Raw genomic sequence first — 26,012 nt, 5'->3', positions numbered from 1 at the left:
ACCATCAATGATTTTCCTACTTATGAAAATTTGAGTGGTTGTTGTATAAAAGGTTATTATGCATTTCCTATGTGTGCTGAAAATACATGTTTTGTTTATTTAAAACATGGGGAAAAAATTGTTTTATCTTGGACATAGAAGATTCTTGGATCGATATCATCCATACAAAAAACAAAAGAAAGTATTAAATCGATTTTAAGAATTGGGAGTTGCACCTCAACCAAGTAACGGTGAATCAAACAAGTGATATTGTGTATCAAAAGGAAAAGAAAAATTTGACACAAGGTTCAATTAAGAAAACCTCCAAACAATCTTGAAGTAAAAGGTCAATATTTTTTTATTTTAAATATTGAAAAAAAACTTTATGTGAGACATTGTTTAGATGTGATGCATATTGAAAAAAAATGTGCACATGAATATTATTGGCACATTGCTTGATATGCCTAGAAAAACCAAAGATGGATTAGCAACAAGATGAGATTTAGTTGATTTAAAGATTTGGCTAGAACTATCACTTGAAGTTGGACAAAATAGCACTTATATCCCTCTTGTATGCTATACATTACGATGAGATGAAAAATATATAGTATGCAAAACATTAAGGGAAGTTAAAGTTCCAGAAGGCTACTCTTTTAATATACGAAATCTTGTATCACTTAAAGACTTGAAACTTGTGAGACTTAAAACTCATGATTGTCATGTATTTATGCAACAATTACTGCATGTTGCTATACGATCAGTTCTAACTAAACATGTAAGGTATTCAATCACGTGAATTTGTTTCTTTTTTAACAGAATATGCAGTAAAGTCTTCTCAGTACCTCAACTAGATGCATTACAAAATGATATTGTTCAAATTTTATGTTTGTTGGAGAAATATTTTCCTCCATCATTTTGTACAATAATGGTTCATCTCACATTTCATCTTGTAAGAGAGATTAAATTATGTGGGTCTATGTATTTACGATGGATGTATCCTTTTGAACGTTACATAAAAATATTAAAAGGATATGTTAGAAATAGACAAAGACCTAAAGGATGTATAGCTGAAAGTTATATTGTGGAAGAAGCAGTAGACTTTTGCACCGATTTTCTATCAGGAGAAGAGCCATTTGATTTTGGAGAATGCAAACGAAGTAATGTATCGAAATTGGAAAACCAATAAGCCATAAATCATTTCATAATCCCGAAAAAGAACTGTTGGAGCAAGCTCATTGCTATGTAATTAAAAATACATCTAAAGTATTGCACCTTATATTGAGTAAGTACATCAACCTCTACTCAAGTCTTTTGTATTTTTTTCTTGATTAATCCATAATCCATGTCAATATCATTTCAGTCACCATATCTTTACATTGAAGGCCAAATATCCATCAAAGGCAAAAAATACCAAATGGCTACAAGATGAACATCATAAAATGTTCAATACATGGTTAAGAAAAATGGTATTTGTCACAATAACAATTCATTTTCCCTTCTAAGTTTAAACCATTGAAAACTATATTCTAAATATATAGATATTAATCTTTTCAGGTTGCTTTTGAATTAAAAGGTAATAAAAATCACATCTCAAATATTGTGAAGTGACTTGCGCATGGTCCTCATTCAAATGATCTACCTCCATCAAGAAACACGTTAGGACCAACTATTATGTGTGAGTTATTGCTATTCGTTCAATCGGTGAGCGTAAAAGTGTTAATGTTAATGCTAAAGGTCAGCCTATTGGAAGATATGCGACAAAAATGCAAAGTTTTATAGGAACTTGTGTTCGCAATCATGTCCCTATTATATTTCGAAATTGGCATTTTGTTCCACTTGAGCTGAAGAAAAAAAATTTATGAGCGAGTTCAGGTAATGTAATTTAAAATTACAATAAACAGATAAATGTTATTTATTGATGTAGCATGTGTGTAGTGAAGTTGTACATGTTATATTTGCAGGTGACTTTCGTTTTGAATGGTATACGAGGAAAAAGATTTTGTTTTCAACAAATGAAAAATGGCATCAATTTAAATCTTCATTGTCACAAGATTACATCTATCCATATATTGATGATTTGGAGCATATTAAATATCCACCTAAACTTTATCCGTTCATCAATAAAAAAGATTGGGATATTTTTGTTCTTACCAAATTAAGTGAAGAGTTTCAGATATGATTTTCTTTTTCATCTTTTTAATTAGGAATGCGATTAGAATTAAATTATATCTTTATTAATCAATTATATGTGAATTTATAGACTATACATGAAGAACAAAGTAAAAGAAGATTGGAAAACAAATATGACCATCGAATGTCGTGGAAAGGATATGCAAACACGATAGAAGAATTGGTAAGTAAAGAATATAATATACTTTGTATTAGATTTCGAAGCTAACGTTATATGTATATTATTGGTAGAAAGGGATCAGATTTATGTATTTTTGCTCGAAAGGACAAGAACGGAAATTTTTTAAATGAGGAAACTTCAAATATGGCAACTGGTAAGTATTCATATTTGTGTATATTAAAATGACATAATTAGATTAAACTAATTTTATTATATTTTGTAGGAAACACTTTCCCAAACAGCTTCGAAAAAAGAAATAGTCTCATCACCAAATGGCATTTTAAGTAAAGCTATAGGGATAAATGAACATAGTGGACGTGTGAGAGTTGTGGGAGAATATATTTTGCTTAGTTCGTTAAGTTTGGATGCACATCAACATATGCTTCCTGAGAAGACTCATCTAACATAAATGAATTTAGCTCTTGAATGAAGATTGAGAATAATGATGGAAGAACTTAAGAAGCACGAGGATAAAGGAAAGTCCAAAGCACAAGCTCCCACTTTTGAGACAAATATTTCCTCACAAACAATTCAATATGAAACAACTCTGAGAAAAATACATTTGATAAAGGTATTCTTATGAATTACTATACTAATTTATTATGTGTATAAATCTAATAATTATTTTTATGTTGTAGAGAAAACCGTGTGAATTAGTTTTACATAGTAATATGAAGATAGTAGCATATGGTTATGTGTATGAAACAATTGATCCAAGTGAAATACTCTATGGTATGCCAATTGGAGAAGATATTGTGAAAGTGGATATCGTCTTGGCGACAACAAAAAATCGTTTATTGTCATATCCAATTAACGAGAAGATAGTACGTGTAGAAGATGCAATTGGGTATCAAGTCGCATAGCCTCGTGAATTTGTTATGTACACGAATGATGTTAAGGTATTCTTGAAACTAATTATTATAATATACAAAAATTATGTTAAGTATATATATTCGAAAAGAAAATTTTTATCTCCTTTCTTTTTTTTTTGTCATATATTTTTTTCATTAAATTTATATTTTATAATGTACAGTAACGTTTAGTATATATCATATATCTGCTTTGTAGCTATTATTTGATACTTGTTGTATTAGATATATATGGAGATATTGCATATTCATTAGATTCAACTTTAAATGTTACTAGTAATGAGGCTAAAAGTCTTGTAAACATGTACGTAGTTTAACTTTTTTGTTATATTCATCATTCTATTTGTGTGTATACATAAAATATATATAATAGGTTCATAAAATGTGCATTTGTTTGATTTTTAAAATAGCGCTATAATGATATATAGATCCAAATCAAGATTGAAGGCAAAAAGAGGAATTATTTGGAATCCTTCTATTAAAGTGAGTCATTTTTCTATCACACTAAGGTATGTCATAAATTTATATTTATAACTATTTCAATTCTTATTATTTATTCATATAGAGCCCTCGTCAACCTGGATCGGTTGAATGTGGATATTATGTCATGAAATTTATGTGAGATATTGTGATGGATCGACAGACTCATTCTCTTAAAGATTTGGTATGTTGTGAATTATGAGTGAACTATATAAATGAGTTATCTTATTATGCACATATATGAGTCTGCATAATCTTTGTTTGTTTGTTTGTTTTTGTTTTTCCTACAATTTACGGGAAAAAAGGGCATATGCTCAAGTTCAAATCGATAAGGTTCATGATGAATGGGGGAAATTTCTACAACAATACATTATTGTACAGACTGACCCAGACGTTATTACGAGCAACCTGTGAAGGGTCGACTTACCGATTACGGTTAAATTAAGTGAACAGAAATATATCTATAGTGAGGGGAGTGCAACTACTGGGTCTTAGTGAAGTGACCCGGTAGTTAACGAATATTGATTAATTCGGATTAAAGAGTTTAGCCAATTAATCTCCGATAATTGGAGCTCATAATCTATAGGCCCATTAGGTCCCCTACTAGCTCACAAGCGAATTAAACCTTAGAATAGCGTGTTGAGTAAATTTGAAGCGTTCAAATTCAAATTAATGAAAGTAGTAATTATTTATAATATAATTACACGTTTAATAATTGTATTAAATGAAATTGGAGAATTGGATAGTATTTAAATTCGATTTGAATATTAAATACATAAATAAAGATTTATGTTTTTGGAATTGGTGTTTAATTAATTTAATATTTGATATTAAATTATTTTTTTATTAATTAAATAGTTTAATTAATTGTTAAAAAATAATTTTATTTAAAATTCATAAAATTATATATTATATTAATTATTGAATTCATATATATTAATAAAATTATAATTTTGAAATTAAGATTTCAAAATTTCAAAATTGTTTTTTGAATTTAATTTAAAATGGTAGAAAATCCACTTAGTGGATTTATCCCACATTAAACATTTAATTCCACTCAAAATTCCACTTGCTCTCAAGTATTTGAGGTATCGACTTGAAATGTAATGTGGTTGCATGCTGAATTTGAACAAAACCAATTCAATTGAGCTGAGAAATGGAAGAGAGAATACTGCTTTTCTTAGTGGTTGGGGATTGAGGAAGTGTTCTTCATTTTGCATATATACAAAATCACTTCCTCTCAAAATTCTCTGAAATTTTCTACTCTTTTTGGGTTCCACCATCCAATTTAAGGCCCAAGAGAATAGTATGGAAGATCAAGTGATGGTCTACAACATTGTGAAGTAGAAATTCAAGCTGGAACTTGAAGATTTTGAAATCTTCGAAGGTATGTTTACTGAAACCCTATTCTTGTTCTATGAACATGCTTTCTTGTTTACTGAAACCCTATTCTTGTTCTATGAACATGCTTTCTTAGATGCTAAAATCAATGAATTACAATGCATAATGATCCTGATTTCTTCCGCTAATTGCATGTTAACTCCTTCAATAACAATATTCATAATTTAGTTTTGAGTAAAAACAATTTAATTATTAATCTAAATAAAATTTTAAATTTCATGACTTATAGAAATATCCATGATATCAATATTTTATCGATATATCCATCAACATATCTCTAAAATTGAAATCTTGATATCGATATCGACATTGATATTTTAATCCTTACCTATGGTCATCCTATGAAATGTTAATCTCTTCAGTTATCAGTGTCATAAAGAAAGATTAATTATTTTCCGGTCCAGTCTTATACAAACTATTTATAACTATTGTAACAATTATAAAGTAGGTCATATCCATCAGATGTATACCGAACAGCCAGAAAACTGTCTTTGTCCGAAATTTTGATGCGTATGTAAATCAACTCCACAGTAACAAGAATAAGACACCCAACCTTATTCATATACTACATATCATTTAGATGGTTATTATTTAAATATGATTCACTTGTATGTCAACCACATACATGTTTAAGTTACATAAAATAACCTTAGATATTCTTTAATGGATTATTGCATATATAAAATAATCAATCATTATTTCAAATAACATATAACTGCAAGACTTTAGGGCGTACATCTCAACAAATGTACCATGCACATGGAACGAGAGATATTAGGAAATGAAAAACCATTACCACGAAGCATCATTTCTCGACTGCATCAATAATGCTCTTATATCTATCCAGTTAACAGAGTTCCAACATACTTATTCTTCATCGATATGTCATCCATAGAGATAACTGGACGACAATATTGCCAACCAGAAATTGAAGCAACCAATGCCATGAAAAATATACAAATCCTTTTGTATGAGTCTTCCAAAAATATCCTTACTTCATTCAATATAGCTTCTCAAGCACACCAAGCTTTTTGATAACTGATATTCAAACTATACTTAAAATGTTATAATATACGATTTCTTTAGGAGTGGATAATTCACTTTCTAGAATTGCTAATTTTCCTCTTATATAAGTCTTGATGAAAGAAAAACTTGCTTGCCTATGATTGTCAATACAATATCTAACAAACATGTATGTTCATTGTCAAAACTGTATCACTGGCATCATCCCCTAAATGACTAGCTCAAATTCTCCATGATATGGTTCATAAAAAAAACATACTACAAAATATCATGATTTGATTTTGTGGTGTTATACTGAAAGTTGTCTCTGTGGCAATAGAGCAAAATGCATTTTGCAGTATATACTTCAAAGTGAACATGTTATCCACATTAATTTGGAAATTAGGGAAAATGTTAGCAACATCAATATTGTGAAAGAATTGTCCTTCAACTGATGGTGTTAATATTCAATATGTGGAAGCAATTAGAATCTTAAGCACCCCAATTCCATCAATTTCAGCAACAAAGCAAGCATATTCATAATTAAGAAATAGGATTTCTGAGATTACCTTTAAAGAATTCTTCAATCCTTCAATTCCAGCTTGAATTCTACTCTCCAACAAGTTGTAGACTACCACTTGATCTTCCCTACACTCCTCCAGAATCTTTAGATTGGATGGTGGGATCCAAAATGAGAGTTAATTTTAAGGGAAGTTTTTTTTAGATGTTTAGGTTTGGTGACAAAGTAACTTTTCCTTAAGTCAAATTCAGGTTGCATGCATCAGTTTTTCTTAGTTAAAAGAAAGTGATTTTAAAGAAAAATAGCATTCAAACTAAACTCTCCCATAACTTGACACCAAGAAGCTAAAGAGATGATGGAATTTGGAGGTGGATGAGTAGGTGGAAGAAGTGGGAAAAACCCTCTTTCTTCCAAATTGGTTTAAATTGAAGTTTTAAATATAAAATTAATTTCAATTTGAAATCAAATTTCAAATTTTAAAATCAATTTTATTAAATATTGATTCAGTAATTAATTTTAAACACATCTCAACGTTTAAAAGACTAAAATCATAATTTAGCTCAATAAATTTTTACTATCAAGAGGGTGTTACTCAAATGTTGTCCCTCAATATGTTAATTAGACTAAAAACTCATTATTTAATATGCTGCAATATAGCTACTAATAACTTGTAAATACAAGTTATTCTACCTTTTTATTGAGAACAATTAGAAAATTTAAGAGGAAAACGCATTAGCTTCCAAGAAATTTATGCAAATAATCATGTCTTGTGATCATGTGCTTTCAAAACTAATAATCTTTGAAAAATATAAAATTTTCACTTTTTGATGCAGGGGTTCAGATAAAATGAAGAAGAAACCGGTCAAAGAAACAAGCTGCAGCCGTGAACGCATAGAAAAGAATCAATCTGACGCCCAACATTACAACGCATAGCACCATGCAGTGAGCTGAAACACGACACGTAGAAAATGATAAACGTGTAGGTGGTGGAAGTCAAATCAACATAATGAGTTGGTAGCTGATGTGAAATGTTCATGGCAGAGCAAATGGATCTCTGGCACGAAGCATGTGGTGCAATAGAGCATGGAATTTAATGCGAGATGTCAACATAATCCTTAGAGAGAGGTGAGGAACCTTCCTTTCAACGCCTATAAATAGTCCTTCGAAGACTGAAAAAGAGAGAGATTTCCACCATCAGAGGTTGAAGCTCTGTCAAACTTCCATCCAAAATCCGCCATAACGACCACTTCTTCGAGCTTTTCTTTGAAGAATTCTAAGTGAGAGCTTAGAGTTCTTCCCTGAAAAGAATAGAGAGACCTTAACACCATTGCAACCTAAACGAAGCAGCCACCACCGGAGTCAAAGAGAGCAAGAAATTATGACCGATGACTTGGCATTTTTCTATTCTCATTTTCATTACATTCTTCTTGTCATCTTTATTTGTATTAAGTTTTGGAGATTGAAAAACTCTATTTTTCTTAATAAGAATGCATTTTCTTCCATATTCTATCCATCCTTATCTCTTTTCACAAGCATGAGCAATTAAATTCCTAAAGGGTTGAGAAAGATAAACTAACATATTTACTAAATTGTGCATAAGTAGGCGTTCATCTTGTTTAACCCATGCAAAATGGTTTGCTGAGATTAAATTGAGAGATTGGTCTAAGTAGGAAACTGAGATCAAATCAAGATATTGGTCCAATTAGTTAATAATCATCTGCTTGAGAAAGTATGAGATTATGGAACTCGTTAAATAAGGATAGAAGTAACTTTAGAAATAAAGCTAACCTATCGCAACCAAAACTCATCGCATGCATCCTAGAGATAGGACCTTGTGGCTTAAGACACTGAGAGGTGGAGTTATTACTCTAAGAGTTTATCGCATGAACACATGACTTATGCACTACTTAGGACGTTTCTCAACCCTGTTTATGTTGGGTTGTATGTCCTAAAACTCGTAGTTTGTAATGTTAAACATTTTCTATTATCAATAAAGATGTTATTGATGTTTATTCAATAAAACTGTTGTTGAATATGTAAATTGCACTTGTAAAGACTAAATCCAATAAACTAAGATCCATGGTTATTACATAAATACTTGAACTTTATGTGACGACATAAAGATGGATCAAGTTCAAGTAAATAGTCAAACAGTTTATAGTATATGAATAAGGTTGGGTGCCTTATTTTGGTAACTCTATCGAATGAGACCCACTCTATAGTTCAGAAAATAGCCAAAATGGTCTATAGTATATAATAAGATTGGGTACTTTATTCTGGTAACACTATCGGATGCGGTCCACTTTGTAATTGTTACAATTTGTTGTAAAGTGCTACAAACGAAGTGATCCTGATTTGTTCATGTAGTGACAAGAGGAGTGGGGGCATCCTATACAATGAGTTTGCATAAGATCGGACCAAGAAATAAGTCACTCTTACTTTATAATGTCATTTACTGTTTAAAAATGACCATTTCAAATCGATGACCTAGGTAACTCGACCTTAATCCTGAGCTAACTCGGGATTATCCTTAGATTTTCATAGGTGAGGGTTGGCTCGACAGCACTGGCTCAATAAGCCTCACATTTCAGGAGTAAGACCGGGTAGATAGCTGGGTGTTGGGATGTGTGTCCTAAAACTCACATTTTGTAAAGTTAAACACATTCTATTATCAATAAAGATGTTATTCAACATTTCTTCAATAAAGTTGTTATTGAATCTTTAAATTACATTCATACAATTTAAATCCAATAAACTAAGATCCATGACTATTACATGAATACTTGAACTTTATGTAGAAATATAAAGATGGATCAAGTTAGAGTAAATAGCTAAAATGGTCTATAGTATACGAATAAGGTTGGGTGCCTTATTCTAGTAACACTATTGGATGCGGCCTACTCTGTAGCGGTTACAAGTTGTTGTAAAGGTGCTACAAACGAAGTGATCCTAATTCATTCATGTACTGACATGAGGAGTGGAGGCGTCCTATGCAATGAGTTTGCATAAGATTGGACCAAGAAATAAGTCACTCTTACTTTATAATGTTGTTTATTGTTTAAGACTGACTATTTCGCTTAGATGACCTAGATAACTCGATCTTAATCCTGAGCTAACTATGAACTCCTGTTTATTCAAGATTATCCTTAGATTTGCATAGGTGAGGGTTGGCTCAACAGCACTAACTCAATAAGCTTCCCATTTTAGGGGTAAGATTGGGTAGATAGCTGAGGATATAGGGTACAAGATGAAATTCACGCCTATCCGATTTCGGGATAGGAGAAAGATTGTTCTCTCAAATAACTAAATCTAGGTCTTGAACAAGGGGCTCTACCCTCTCACTGGCTCAAGAGGGATCCGGTTTAGTGATTGGATCATAAACCAACTGTTTATTAGAGGATCAGTAGGAACTTAAGGAACAAGACATAATAACGGGGGTAAAACAGCATATTGACCCAGCCGTTATTGCGAACAACCTGTGAATGGTCGACTTACTGGTTATGGTTAAATTATGTTGACACAAATATATCTACAGTGGGGAGAGTGCAACTATAGAGCTATAGTGGTATGACTTGATAGTTAACGAATACAGATTAATTTGGACTAGAGAGTCTTAGCCAAATAATCTTATATCGTTGGAGCTCATGATATGTAGTTCCATAAGGTCCCTCTACTAGCTCGTAAAACATGAACACCTTGAATTGTTAAATTGAGTCAATTTGAAATTATATCAATTTGAAATTATATCAATTTGAATTGTTCAAATTGAATTTCAATTTGAAAATGTTCGAATTGAAATTAGGGTTTGAATTTGAATAAGTTCAAATTCGAATTATGGTTTGTATAATTATATTCGATATAATTAACATTTAATTAATTAAAATTAAACAGAATCAGAGTAATATTTAAATATTGATTTAAATATCAATTACATAAATAAGATTCATGTTTTAAATTTAGTATATGATTAATTTGATATTTGATATTAAATAATACAATTAATTAAATTTGTTTAATTAAGTAAAAATCAAACTAATTTCCATTTTTAGTTCAATTTAGGAAATTGAATTCTTTAGATTTAATTAATTGTGAGTTAATTAAATCAAATATTAATTAATTTCAGAATAAATTGATTCTTGAAATTAAAAGAAAAAAGGAAATTAAAATTTTATTTTAAGTGGGAATTTCCCATTTTCCTTCAAGAAGGAGATGTCTCCTCTTCTTCAATCCACAAATCCAACTACATGGTTGTAGCAGCTGCTCGCTATGTGAGATTGAGATGGTGCTTGCATGTTGCAAGCAAATAAAACCACTGAGAATGAAAGAAGATAGAAGCGGTTTTTGCTGGAAAAATCGTTTTTCTGCAAACACCTTCTTCTTCCTCTCAAAACCAATAATAAAACCCATACAAATTCATCAAATTTGAGTTCCACCACTCAAATTCAAGACTAAGAATAATAGAAAAGTTCTCTTGGTGGTTCACTAACGATTTGGAGTTGAATTAACGTGAAGTGCAGCTTGGATTAGGGAGAATTCATCAAAGGTGTGTGAATAGAAATCCTCTTGTGTTTTTCTTGCAAATGCATGCTTTTAGAACTCAAATTAAATGTAATTAGAGTGCTTATTGATTTTGTTTGCTTCCATTGCATGCTTGTATATTCCATCACTAAGGACATAGGGTGCAAGACGGAATTCACACCTACCCGATTTAGGGATAGTAGAGAAGTTATTCTGTTAAGTACTAAATCCAGGTCTTGAACAAGGGGTCTCACCCTCTCATTGGTCCCGAGAGGGACTTGGTTTAGTGATTGGATCGCAAACCAATTTTTCATTAGAGGATTAGTGGGACTTAAGGAGCAATATGTAATTTTGGGGGTAAGACAGCATTTGACCCAACTGATATTACAAACAATTTGTGAAGGGTTGACTTAATAATTATGGTTAAATCAAGTAGATAAAATATATCTACAGTGAGGAGAGTACAACTACTGAGCAATAGTGGTATGTCTCGGTAGTTAGCGAATATTAATTAATTCAGTTTAAAGAGTTTAGCCAATTAATCTGAAATTGTTGGAGTTCATGATCTATAGGTCCATAAGGTCCCTCTAGTAGCTCGTAAATCTTGGATTAGTATATTGAGTGAATTTGAAGTGTTCAAGTTCAATTTGGGAATTCAATTTGAAGTGTTCAAATTTCCTTTTAGGGTTTTTTGTGTTTGAAATGTTCAAATTCAATTTAGGGTTTGGATAATTATATTCGATATAATTAACGTTTAATTTTGTTGAAATTAAACATAATTGAAGAGTTTAAAATATTTAAGTGATGAATAAATATTAATTACATGAATAGGATTCATGTATGAATTAGGTGTTTAATTAATTTAATATTTGATATTAAATTATTAATTAATTTAATTTGTTTAATCAATTAAAATAAATCAATTTCAATTTAAGAAACTGAATTTTGTTTAATTTAATTAAACTGAAATTTATTTAATTTAATTTTATTAAAATTGATTTTATTAATTGATTTTTAAGAAAAATCAATTAAAATTAGAAATTGGTTGAGATAGTAGAAAAATCCACAATTTTGACTTGTTGAGTGGATTCAATAGCTATCCCATTGTGATAATGCCAATTGAAGTGTCATATGGCTACTACGTCGAGTGCTTGCATGTATAAGATACATAAAAGCTTCAATTTTAGTTGTTGAAGCATGTGATGCATGCTGAACTTCAAAGAGATTATGTAGAAATTGGTTTCTGTTTGATCCCTCTCAAAACCCTCCTCTTCCCTTACTCACTTCCCATCAATTCTGAATTCCACCACTTAATTCCAAGTTGAAGAATAGTAGAAAAGACACTCTTGGTGGTCTCCTGTTGATTTGAAGGTCGAATTCGTGAAGAGCAGCTTGGATTTCGTGGAATTCTTCAAAAGTGTTCTTGAAACCCTCTTATTTGAAAAGTATTTTCATGCATGCTTTTAGAACTCAAATTAAATGTAATTAGAGTGCTTATTGATTCTGATTGCTTCTGCTATATGCTTGTATATTCCATCATTTTAATCATTGATATTTTATTCATTCTCAATGCATACTGCTTTATTTAGTGTAAGTATTCTATTAGTTAGTAAACATTACTTTCATCGCACACTTCCACCAACAACCTATGACATCAATATCAAACATTCATTTCATCATCTTTTACTCGTATGTACTTATGAACGACCTGGGATCTCGCCAAAAATACTCTAATTATGCTTACACTTTGGTATATTTAGAAAAAACATTGTACTTAGAGTAACATATTCAGTTTATCTAGGAATTAGGGCACAACATCAGGTAACAATCATCGCATCTTAGAATATAACAAGTTTTTGGCGCTATTGTTGACAACTATGAAAACTAATTTGTGGTGAAATTTTTATTTTTGATTTTCGCAGGATTCGATTTTAGGTGTATTGAATCCTTGTCCGAGAAGGGGTGTAAAACATTGTATGAGTAAGGGCTCAACGTCTGACCTGGTGTATGACCCTGAAATCGGATGGACTTTCCATAGACGTATAAGAGAGAAAAGGAACAGACGACAAAGAAACTAAGCTAGAGCAATGGAAAAACAATCAAATAACCCAGTAGTATCAAATACAATCAATAACAAAGGTAACGATGCGGTGAACAACGTATTGACACTTGCCAAACCTATATTTTTGGAAAACGATCGCAACATACCAATCAGAGACTATGTTCACCCAATCTATATGACTTCTCGCCAGGCATTTCGCGACCAGCTAAAGGTTCAGATTTTAGATGAAGTCGGTAATGCTACAAATGATCCAAATAACTTAGTTTGAAGGAACATCCGGAGAACATCCTTCTACTTACTTAAAGAGCTTCCTTGGAATTTGCAACACATTTGTGATTCCAAATGTTACCTCTAAGGAAATCAGATTGTTCTTGTTTTCATTCTCTCTGAAGGATGAGGCGAAATTACTTCATGGGAATAGATAGTAACTAAATTCATGAAGAAGTTTTTTCCCCCAACTGAGATGCAAAAAGGTGACGATATATCGCCAAATTTCAAACAAAGGATTGTGAGTTCTTGAGAGGTGCAAAGAGAAGAGTGAAGAAATTAGTTAAGAAATGCCTGTATAATGGTTTGCCGAACTGTGTGCAAATAGAAATCTTCTATGATGGACTCATCAAAGCATCGCAAACCGCACCTGACTCTGCAGGAAAAAGTGGCCTACTATTAAAAAAAAAAAAGCATATATTGAGGTGAAGGCCATCTTAGACTGGATCTCACAAGACCACGAAGATTGAGAAGACAACGAATTTAGATAATAGACCAGTGCAATAAATGGAAACAACTCAAATGACACTATTGCGACATTACAAATGCAAATGAATGTGATGACGAAACTGTGGCAAGAAATGACAATGAACAAAGATGGTGCAGAGAGTAGTAATCAGTTAGGCTCAATTAATCAAGTAACTGGTCTAGGATGCATACTATGCGTAGAACCACACGCTATTGAGTTATGTCCACATAACCTGCAGTCCATGTGTTTCATTAAGAACAACCCACTCTCGAACACTTTAATCCAAGCTTGAGGAACTATCCAAATTTTTCTTAGGGTGGGAATCAGTGGCCTCAGGCAGATCAACATGGTCATCATAATATGAATAAAGGTGGATCACTTGGGTTCCATCAAGGACAACAGAGACATAAACAAGCACCAAGTGCATCGCAGCCATCAACTTCATCACCTCCATTGGAGAGTCTACTCAAGGAATATATACAAAAGAATGATGTCTTACTACAAAGTCATGCATCATCTAGCAGGAACTTAGAACTCCAAGTGGATCAGCTTGTAGAAGAACTGAAAAATAGACCACCAAATAACACGGAAGCACTATGCCATGCGAAGAGTTTGGGTAAGGAGCAATATCACGCAATGACATTGAGAAGTGGAAAGCCACTAAGTGAGAATTCCAAAACAAATAGCCAACCAGTCAAACTAACCACTGAAGAGATTGACGATTTCTTTTAATAATAACCCAGTAATCAACAAACACAAATTTGACTGCGTCCAACTTGACTATGGAAAACCAAGAAAGTGATCGCAGAGAATAATTCATAAATGCTTCAACTTCAAAAGCAGCAGCAGAGATGCGATCACCTCCTTATCTATAAAGGTTGAGAAAGAATAATGATGAAAGCCAATTTCGACGCTTCTTGGATGTGTTAAAACAGTTACTTACCAACATTCCACTGGTAGTAGTGTTGGAGTAGATGTCGTCCTACGTGAAATTTTTGAAGGATACACTACTACAGAAAATTGGATTATTTGATGTTTTTCCAATGTCAAGTAGAGGGTATACTTGACACTAATAAAAGCGTCGTCTATTCGACTGTCAAGTATAATGTCATAACTTGATACTGTAAAAACGTCAAAAGAAATAATTTTTGACACAATTTTCGTATCAAAAAATATAATACACTTGACGCTAATGACATATCAAGTGTATTAATTCTTGACACTTATTATTGTGATTACTCTTGACATTTTTTATTTGTCAAATATATTTTTATCTTGACACTAAATAATGGTCAAGTAATCTAATTCTTGACAGATTTCCAATGTCATCTATGTTTTTTCTTTTTCCAAATTAAACATTCAAAATTAATTTCTATTTCACATTTCTTGGATTACATTTGTTCCAATAAGACAATTCTATCAACTAAACAGTTACACATATATTTCAGGTCTACATATCAGCCCAATGCATCTAACATAACAATTGAGAATACTAAAATAAACAATTTCATTCTTCTATTACTTATGTCTACATGAACGGTTCCAAAATTTACAAGACGAATCGTACAACAGTACGATAATTCCAAAAAAATTATATTACTCTATTAACCCACCCCAATATATGATAATTCCACAATTGTAAGACCAATCTATATGTGCTATGTATTCTAAAATTCACAAGACTAAAATTCTATCCTCCCCCACATATTTCTTTGAAGTATATAACCTATAATGGCTGAACAAAAATGTAACTATGAACTCCTATTTATTCGGGATTATCCTTATATACTCTCCAGAAAAAGAAGAATTGAAGGATTTGAGATAGTAGCGTTGACCCAAGAATGTAATGCCATAATTCAAGAAAAAATCCGAGCAAAGATGAAAGATCCTAGAGGTTTTACCATTCCTTACTCCATTGGAAGCATCGACATAGGACAAGCCCTATATGATCTAAAGGCCAACATAAATTTGATGCCCTTATTCATCATCAAGAAGCTGGGAATTGGGGAAGTGAGCCAACAACTGTAACATTGCAAATGGTCGATTGTTCTCAAACGCATTCGGAAGGAATAATTGAAGATGTGTGGGTGAAGGTTGACAAATTTATCTTACCTGCAGATTTCATCACTTTGGATTATGAAGTAGATAAAGATGTACCCATTATTTTAGGCAGGTCATTCTTGTCCACAAAGTGAACGCAGATTGATGTGCACAAGGGTGAAATTACAATGAGATTGAATGGATAGGATGCTAAATTCAACATCCTTAAGGCATTGGAATACCCCGATGAAGTGGACGCATGCCAAACAATTGATATAGAAGGTGATTAAGCACGTGAGACTGACATTAAGAATTTTAGTGAAAATGAAGAAAAGAAAATGGATCAATAACTCCTTGACACATGTTACGCGACAACAACAATTTAAAGGAACTTTGAGAATTTACATTTAGGCGATCGAAAGCAAGATTAAGTCGTCATTGAAGCAGCCTCCAACGGTGGAGATGTAACTTCTCCCCGCGCATTTAAAGTATACCTTCCTCAGTGAAGGGGAAACTCTACCTGTCATAATTTTAGCTACTCTGACTCCGGGCAATGAAAAAGCACTACTAAAAGTTTTAAAGAAACTCTACCTATGGATTTCCACTTATTACACATAGCTGCCAATAAGAGTATTGTTAGGAATGGTGTCCTAAATCTTCTTGTAATCTCGTAGTTTGAAACTTTGTACAAACATATTGTTGTTAATAAAATAAGTGTTATTTTATAAACATATACTCAATCCAATAAACTAAAATCCAAGGTTATTTTATGTAATTTAAACAAGTATGTAGAGACATACAAGTGGATCTTGTTTAAATAATAACCTAAATGATTTGTAGTAGATGGATAAGGTTGGGTACATTATCCTAGCGACACTACGAATACGACCCGCTTTTTAGGTGTTACAAGTGTTGTAAAGTGCTATAAATGATCTAATCTTAATCATTCATGTGGAGACATGCGAGCGGGTATCCTATACAAAGAGTATGTATAAGACCAGATCATGAAATGATTAGTCTCTTTATATAACATCGTTAATAATAGAGACTTACATTTCACTAGGATGACTATAGGTGACATGACCTGAATCCTGAGTGAGTTGTGAACTCCTACTCATGAAGGCGGTCATTTGATTTGTATCGGTGAGAGTGGCCAGATTGCCAACTCAACAGGCATACGATTTTGGGGATTCGTCTGACTGGGGAGATGGGAACTCAGCTACACAAGACGAAATTCACTTATTCCCGGATGCAAGGGAAAGTAGATAAATTACTCCCTTAAAGGCTGCTTCCGGGTCTTGAATATAGTGGCCACACCCTTTCCTGGCCTGAGAGGACTTGGTCATAATGAGACTATGACTTATTGTTCATTAAAGAAATCAGTGGAACTTAAGAAGTTAGACGTATCTACAGGGGAAAATGGTATTTTGGCCCAGCTGTACTTACGAGCAATTTGTAAAGGGTCATCGCACTATTGATTGGTTATATCCAATGGACACAGAAATTTATCTGTAGTGTGAAGAGTGCAGTTGTCGGTCTTTAGTGAAGTGACCAGCAGTTAAACAAATGTTGGGTAATTTAATTAAAGAGTTTAATTAATTATCCGAGTACCATTGGAGCTTCAATCTACAGGTCTATAAGGTCCCCACTGTAGTTCAATAAGGTTAATCTTTGGATTAATTTGAAGTGTTCAAATTAATTGGGAAAATTAATTATATATGATATAATTAATTATAATGTATTTGATACATTATATATGAGAGAAATTTGAATATGATTCAAATACTAATTATATGAATGAGATTCATGTAATTAAATATAAATATGATTTATATTAATAGGAATAAAATATTTAGATATGATCCAAATATCATTTATATGGATGAGATTCATATAAATGGATTTAATATAAATGTGATTTATATTAAATGTCATGTATAGTTAAGAGAGAATAAAATCTGTAGTTTATGTTGTATTTGATGCAATATAAAACTCTTGCTTGAATCCTTTAATACCAAAGAGAATACAGAGGATTCTCGATTGGTGATGTCCGTGCGTGAAGAAGGAGAACTGTGAGGAAGGAGTTTCGTTCGTGGCTTGTACAAGGGATTCTTTGAAGAAAGAGTTCTTCAAAGGTAAGGGTTTCTGAAACCCTTTGAATTTATTTTTAAAGCATGTTGTACTTTAATTTTGAATGCATATCTATTTGTATGTTTACTTAAATTTTGTATTCAATAATTAATGAAATTTGGTCGATCCACTTCCGATCAAGGTTCTCCTCATGTCGAGTTTCCTTCAATAACTCAACAATTTTAGATTTACGTACGATCTTAATCTTCTATTTTATTGTAGATAATATTACATATGCCTTCTAATATTTCTGTTGGAACATAAAGAACTGCATGCACAACGGAAGCAAGGATCGATAACATTAGAATTACATAAAACTAAGAATAAGCATGCATAAACAGTTAGAAAATACAACCCTTTTAGAATCCACTGCAATCTTCATCTCCATGCTTGATCGATACCAACAACGGTAAATCCTTGCTATTCTCCGATTGAAGAATACGGGGGTGGGACCGTTTTGTTAGTGAAGACAAGGAAATTTCAATCTAGAAAAGTAAAGAGTAAAAAGATTTTGGTGGAAGAGTCAAGTGAAAAATCAAAGAAACATTAGTTTTTACACATTTGGAAAACAAAACTATTTAAAGACAAATTTCATGCAAAATCCTATTTTACATGTCTTCTACCTCAAAATCCACTAGCATGTAATCTTTAGGTGTCAAGCTTGGGAAGTGCCACTTCAAAGTCCACTTAGTGAAAAAAATCCAACAATTGGATTTTTCCACTAACAAATTTCAAAAATAAATAAATCAATCTTTTATGAAAAAAAAAACTTTTTTACAATTTAGAAAATATTTAAAAATAAAGTTAATATCACATATTAAATTATTTTTGACACGTAACTTTGATTAATCACATTAATCAAGTTTAAAAAACACTTCCATGCTAATGTTCAAGAATACTCTAAAAATAATTAATAAATTAATTATTTAATTTTAGATTATATCTCATATAAAATACAATTTTTCCTAGTGCCCAAATTTGAACATTTTAATTTCTTACTTCACCTAGTTCTTTAATTTTGTCTGTAGTGAGCTAGCAAAAAGACCCGATGACCTACAGATCATGGGCTCCAACGATCCGAGACTAACCGGTCAAACTCTTTAACTTAGTTAATCAACATTCCTTAACTAATAGAACTGTCCACTATAGCCTGCAATTGCACTCCGCTTACTGTACATATACAATGTGTCCATTTGATATAACCATGATAAGTAAGTCAACCCTTCACTGGTTGTTCGTAATAATGGTTGGGTCATAAACTGTTTTACCCCCGAGATTACATCTTGCACTTTAAGTCCCATTGATCCTCTAATGAACAATTGATTTGTGATCCAATCACTAAACCGAGTCCCTCTCATGTCAATGAGAGGGTGGGGCCCCTTGTTCAAGATCCGGAGTCAGCACTTAAGGGAACAACCTCTCTACTATCCCTAAAAGTGGGTAGGAGTGAATTTCGTCTTGCACCCTATGTTCTTAGTTAATTGTCTAGTCTTACCCCTAAAATGCGAGGATTATTAAGCCAGCGCTGTTGAGCCAACCCTCACCCATACAAATCTAAGGATAATCCCGAATAAATATGAGTTCATAGTTAGCTCAGGATTAAAGTCAAGTTACCTAGGTCATCGCTTTGAAATAGTCAGTCTTAAAACAGTATATAAAGTAAGAGTGACTTAATTCTTGTTCCGATCTTATGCAAACTCATTGCATAGAACATCCCTGCTCTTCATGTCAATACATGAATGAATCAGGATCACTTCGTTTATAGCACTTTACAACAAATTGTAACAACTACAAAGTGGGCCGCATCCGATAGTGTTACCAGAATAAAGTAACCAGCCTTATTTGTATACTATAGACCATTTTGGCTATTTTTTGAACTTGATCCACTCTTATGTCTCCACATAAAGTTCATGTATTCATATAATAATCGTGGATTTTTAGTTTATTAGATTTAGACTTTACAAGTGCAATTCGCATTATTGAATAAGCGGCAATAACATCTTTATTGATAATAGAATATGTTTAACATTACAAACTACGAGTTTTAGGACATACAACCCAATAATTTCAACATTAACTACCATGTCATTCTAAACAAAACACGTGTCATTTTTCCTCCTTTATTTTAACATAAAATATATTTTTGAAATTTTAAAAATGAAACATTTCAAAATTTAAGGGTATAATCAAAACCTACCATAAATTAGGTGGTCTGTGTAATTTAACATTTTTAAAAATATATATATATAATAAGACTTTAAACTTTTAATTTTATGTCTAATACATCAGTTGATATTAAAAGGTGTATAATAGATGGAAATTCATATAACTTATTCTACACAAACTTATAGATACTTTTTAGAGTGTAAGGACAAAATAGATACAAACTGTAAAGTTGATGGAATAAACACGTAATTTAACAACAAAAAAAATCACTTTAATTTTGTATTGTTATTTAAAAAGAAAGGTAAATTGTAAAAATCACCCCCTGAAATATGATGGTGATAACAATTACACCATTAAACTTTCAAGTATAAAAATCAAATCCTCCAACTTTCAAAAGTGTAAAAGTTAAACCCTCAAACTATGTAAATGTGAAAATCACACTCTCAATCTCATAAATGTGAAAACTAAATCAATTTATTATTAGAACCAAATGTCAATTATTGTGTCGTGGATAAACCCAATACCTTGAAAGTAAGATCGGCGTGGCCTCGATGCTAAATCGCCAAAGTCGGTTACTCTCCAAGGTTAACACAACTCCCGATCTGTACTCATTGGAGAATGGGTTGGAATCGATGGAAAAAATGCTCAAAAAATAGTAGATCTAGAGTAAAAATAAATATATGAAGAAGATAGACAAAATTTCCTATGTCTTTTTTCCAAAATTAAGAGCACTTTTAAGGAAAATATTTGAAGAATCAAATAAAAACCGTTTTAGAAACACTCGAAGAATTAATTTTTTTCACTAATTAATTCCTGAGATTAAACTAAATAAACGGTAGTAAAATTATTAAAATAATTAAAGAGAAGGGTATTAAAAATTAACTTCTTTTTCATTTTTCTTTTGCTATGGGCTAAAAACCTAAAGTCATTCCAACAATCCCCCACGAATGACTGATATAGAAAAGAAAACAAAAAAAAAAAAAAAAACATTCTATATAACTTGTTTTTCTGAGCAAAGATATGAGAACAAACTTAAGCATCAATATCTTAAAAATTTGAACTGATGCATAGTGAAGTAGAACTATAACTTTGTTAGAGAGAGTGAGTTGTCTTTTGAATTTCTAGTATGAGACCCTCATAACACGTTTTACTCCTTAAATTTTCTTGATTCCGCAATACAAAGCTTGCTATTTAAGGCCATGCACATAAACCTTGGGTCACCATGAAAGCTCTAAAAAGAGACCTATAAACTTTCATAGAAGGTGTCCACACCTTCACATTCACATTTATTGCTTCATCAAGTCTATCGCAATAGACCACTCAAAAACTAAGCTATGAAGACTTCACATCTAGTCCATACCAAGACCAACTTCATCAAATTTGTCAAAGGCAAACCACTCAAAAACTGAGCTTTGAAGATTTTATAATTATCCATCAAGTCCATATCAGGACCACCCAAAGAAAAGGCTATGAAACTTTTAAGGGTTTAGCCCATTAAGACTGTACTAGGACCACTCAAAGAAAGGATTATGGAATTTTTATGGGTTTGAGTCTCATGCACACTGAGGATTCTTGAATTATTCTACTTGTTAGGCCTTTGGTTAGAGGATCCGCAAGTTCCTCTCAAACCTCACAAACTCCAATAAGATAATTCCTCCTTTCAACAATTTTTTTCACAGCTCCATGTCTGAGGCGTATATGGCTTCTTTTGCCATTATACACATTATTCTTGGTAATTCCTATGGCAATACATGAATCACAATGCAAAGAGATTGGTATTGATGCTCCCACAATGGTACATTCCCAGTAGGCTTTTAAGCCACTCGGTGTCCTACTAATTCTATAGCAATAAATTTAGACTCTATAGTAGACTTTGCTATATAAGTTTACTTTGCTAGTTTCCATGAAATAGCTCCTCTACCCAATAAGAATATACATTCATTAGAGCTTACTTCGTCCTTCTATGTTACCCACTTTGCATACTCTACCCTTCTAACATGGCAAAAAATTATTAAAATGCAAACAATAATTTATTGTACCCTTAATATACCTTGATAAACAATGAAGACCAATCAAATAATATTTATCAGGATTATGTCTATATCTACTTAATCTTCGCATAACATATACAATAACAGGTCTAGAGTAGTTTATCAAAAACATAAAATTTCCTATAATCTTTGCACATTCAAATCAAAAAACACTAACTTTCTTATTTTTCTTAAGACTCAAACTAGTATCATAAGGTGTTCTTACAGGAGCATCATCAAAGCAATCAAATCTCTTCACAATTTTTCAATAAATGATTGATATAAATAAATTTCATTTTCCGTTTTCCTTATTTTAACACCAAGTATCACATCACCACCTAAATCTTTTATCTCAAATTGTGAGGACATCTATGTTTGTATCAAATATCAATATATCATCAATATACAAATAGATAATCATACAATCACAACTTTGAGTAAATACATGTATCACAATAGTTTACTTTAAAGTATTGTTTACTAAAGTGTTTTTTTTCTTCATGCAATTGTTTAGGAGTTTGTTTAAGATCATGTAAAGATTTTGTGAGATTACACGTCGTTAATAGTAGAGACTTACATTTCACCAGGATGGTCATAGGTGACATGAGCTGAATCCTAAGTGAGTTGTGAACTCCTGCCTATGAAAGCGGTCCTTTGATTTGCATGGATGAGAGTGACCAAATCGTTGGCTCAATATGCCTACAATTTTGGGAATTCGTCTAATTGGGGATCTGGGAACATAGTTACACAAGACGGAATTCACTTCTTCCCTGATGTCGGGGTAAGTAGATAAATTGCTCCCTTAAATGTTGATTCTGAGACTTGAACAATGTGGCCACACAAAGAGAGGGATTTGGTCATAGTTAGACTATGACTTATTGTTCATTAGAGAGATCAGTGGTACTTAAGGAGTTAGATATAACTACAGAGGTAAAATAGTAATTTTCACCCGACGGTACTTACGAGCAATTTGTGAAGGGTCATGTTGACTGGTTATATTCAATAAACACATAAATATATTTGTAGTGCGAAGAGTACAACTGTCGATCTTTAGTGGAGTGATCGGTAGTTAATGAATGTTGGATTTAATTAAAGAGTTATTAATTATCCAAGTACCATTGGAGCTTCAATCTACAGGTTCACAAGGTCCCCTCTATAGCTCAATAGGGATTAATGAAAATTAATTTTGGATTAATTTGAATTGTTCAAATTAATCGAGGAAATTAATTATACATGATATAATTAATTAAATTAGTTATATGTGATATAATTAATATAATGTTTTTGATACATTATAATATAAATTTTACTTTGAGAGGAATTAAATATTTGAATATGATTCAAATACTAATTATATGAATTAATTTCATATAATTAAATTTAATATAAATATTATTTATATTAAATACCATAAATAATAGAGAGGGATTAAATATTTGAATATGATTGAAATATTAATTATATGGATGAGATTCATATAATTGAATTTAGTATAAAGGTGATTTATATTAAATATCATGCATCGTTGAGAGAAAATAAAACTATGAGTTATATTGTATCTGACACAATATAAAAACTATAGGTTATGTGCTATATTTGATATAACATATAGTATATATATGTAATAAGTTAGTTATTGTTATATATATATATATTAATTTAATTTAATTAAAGGGAGAGAGTTGTAACTCTCTCCCCTTAATTCTCTCTCAACTAAAACGTGAGGGGTTCAGTTTTGACAAACGCTCAATCATCTTCTTCCTCTGGCTTGACAGAAAAATCTCTCTGGTTTTCTCTCGTTGGAATTCACAAAGAAGAAAACTTCTTCTTCTTCCTCCTCTCAATTTTATCCCTCTCCCAAAAGAAGCAGAGCCCACTACTTATGTTGAATTCTTAATCTTAAGAGAATATGAGAGATTTCATTTGTGGTGGTGGCCATTTGGGATTTCAATTTTGAAGATCGTTTTGTCCTGATCAAAGTGTTTGTGATCAGATCGAGGGAATTCACGAATAAGATTAGCTACAAGGGTAAGCGTTCTTCATCCCTAAAATCTTCTATGAATTTGCATGTTGTAAATTTTATTGAAATGCATAATTTTTCTATTTTTGTAAAATTGGGATTCTATGAAAATTGTAACATTGGGACTGATCCCCTTCCGCTGTGTTCACCAATTCCTTCAAAAGAAACTAACATTTCATTAGAATGATCATAGGTGACTTGACCTTAATCCTAGGTGAGTTGTGAACTCCTGCCTATGAGGACAATCTGTTTATCTGTATGGATGAGAGTGGCCAGTTTTGTCGACTCAATAAGCCTATCATTTTGGAGATTTGTCTCGGTAGAGAGTTAGGAACATAGTTACACAAGATGAAATTCACTTCTTCCTGTCATTAGGGAAAGTAGATTAATTGCTCCCTTAATAGCTGATTTCGAGTCCTGAACAATGAAACATCACCCTCTCATTAGCACGGGGGGTTAGTTTATAGTTATAAATTGTTTGTTCATTAGAGTGATCAGTGGTACTTAAGGAGTTAGATGTAACTATAGGGGTAAAATGGTAATTTGACCCCGCTATAGTTATGATAATTCGTGAAGAGTCGACTTACTGTTAATTGGCTACATCTATGGACACAGAAATATATCTACAGTGGTCTATACCAAAATACATCTATTTTTCATTTTGGTAATTATCTGTAATAGGTGCAGTCCAAGGAGTACGCAAGTTTTTTTCTCAAAGAAATAAGAGAGAGATCGAGTAAAACAAAAATATATTTTAATTTTCTCATTTATGAGACAATGAGGGTATAATTTTTTTTATATTTATCATAGTATTTGAGGGTTTAATTTTTACAGTTGAAAATTTATGGGTGTAATTGCTTCAAACACCATATTTGAGGTTATTTTTGCAATTTGTTCTCAAAAAAAAGTTGGGATTGTAATAAGGAAGAGCCCAAATATATGTGGGCCAGAGAATGGAAATGGGCCCTCAAATGTGGGTTGTAAAGGTGGCCCATAGGACGTGGATTTTTCGACAGTACAGTGAGATTTGTGAAAGACACTAATATTTGTCACCTTCTCTTTTTGGCTTTTTCTCTGCCTCCAAATAATGTAAATACCCTATCTCTCTCTCATCTTTTTAATAAATCTCTCAATTAAAATTAATTTAAAAATTTTCGTAGATAAAAAAAATGTCAAACTATTTATAGAAATAGCAAAAAAAATTGATAGACTTCTATTAATATCTATCAGTGATAATCTTCTATCGGTTTCTATCATTGATAGACTTCTATCAACTTTTATTGACCTCTATCGAACAAATTAAAATTTTTCTATTTTGAATAAATAATTTTCCTTATTTCTCAATTTTTAAAAATCCTTCAAACAAAAATGTAATTTTAGAAAATCTCGATAATTTTCAAAGAAAAAAAAATTAATAGTATCCATGGTAGTAAATTTTCATGGACTTATTGACATGTCCATCAATATTTCCACATTTTGGATTCAAATATGGATCTATTGAAGGGGAATGAAGCATCCTACCACTATCTCGGATAGCCATTTTGTTAACTAATTTGGATCTATAAAAAGTGCCTATGAAAAATTTACCTCTGACTCAACATCTACTTGAAAAATGAATCGATATTTCCATTATATCTTAAAAAAATTAATGAAATATATATAAAAAAAATTAATAGTAAAATAAACATCAAAATATCACCAATATTATA

At 31.7% G+C, this 26,012-nt stretch overlaps 1 protein-coding gene across 1 annotated transcript; it reads left to right on the top strand.

The window, feature by feature from the left end:
- Window positions 1-904: 904 nt before the first annotated feature.
- LOC150035782 (uncharacterized) lies at window positions 905-3,192 on the top strand. Its single transcript, XM_090314425.1, has 3 exons — window positions 905-1,141; window positions 1,362-1,445; window positions 2,968-3,192. Exons 1-3 carry the CDS (start codon window positions 905-907, stop codon window positions 3,190-3,192), a joined length of 546 nt encoding a protein of 181 aa, XP_090170551.1.
- The last annotated feature ends 22,820 nt before the right edge of the window (window positions 3,193-26,012 follow it).

The sequence above is a fragment of the Benincasa hispida genome, chromosome 6 (assembly GCF_027475165.1).
Source record: "Benincasa hispida cultivar pf3 chromosome 6, pf3_genome.v1.1, whole genome shotgun sequence".
In the NCBI taxonomy this organism is placed as follows: Eukaryota; Viridiplantae; Streptophyta; class Magnoliopsida; order Cucurbitales; family Cucurbitaceae; genus Benincasa; species Benincasa hispida.
Note: the sequence above shows the minus strand (reverse complement) of the source record. Positions and strands in the feature narration are given on the sequence as shown.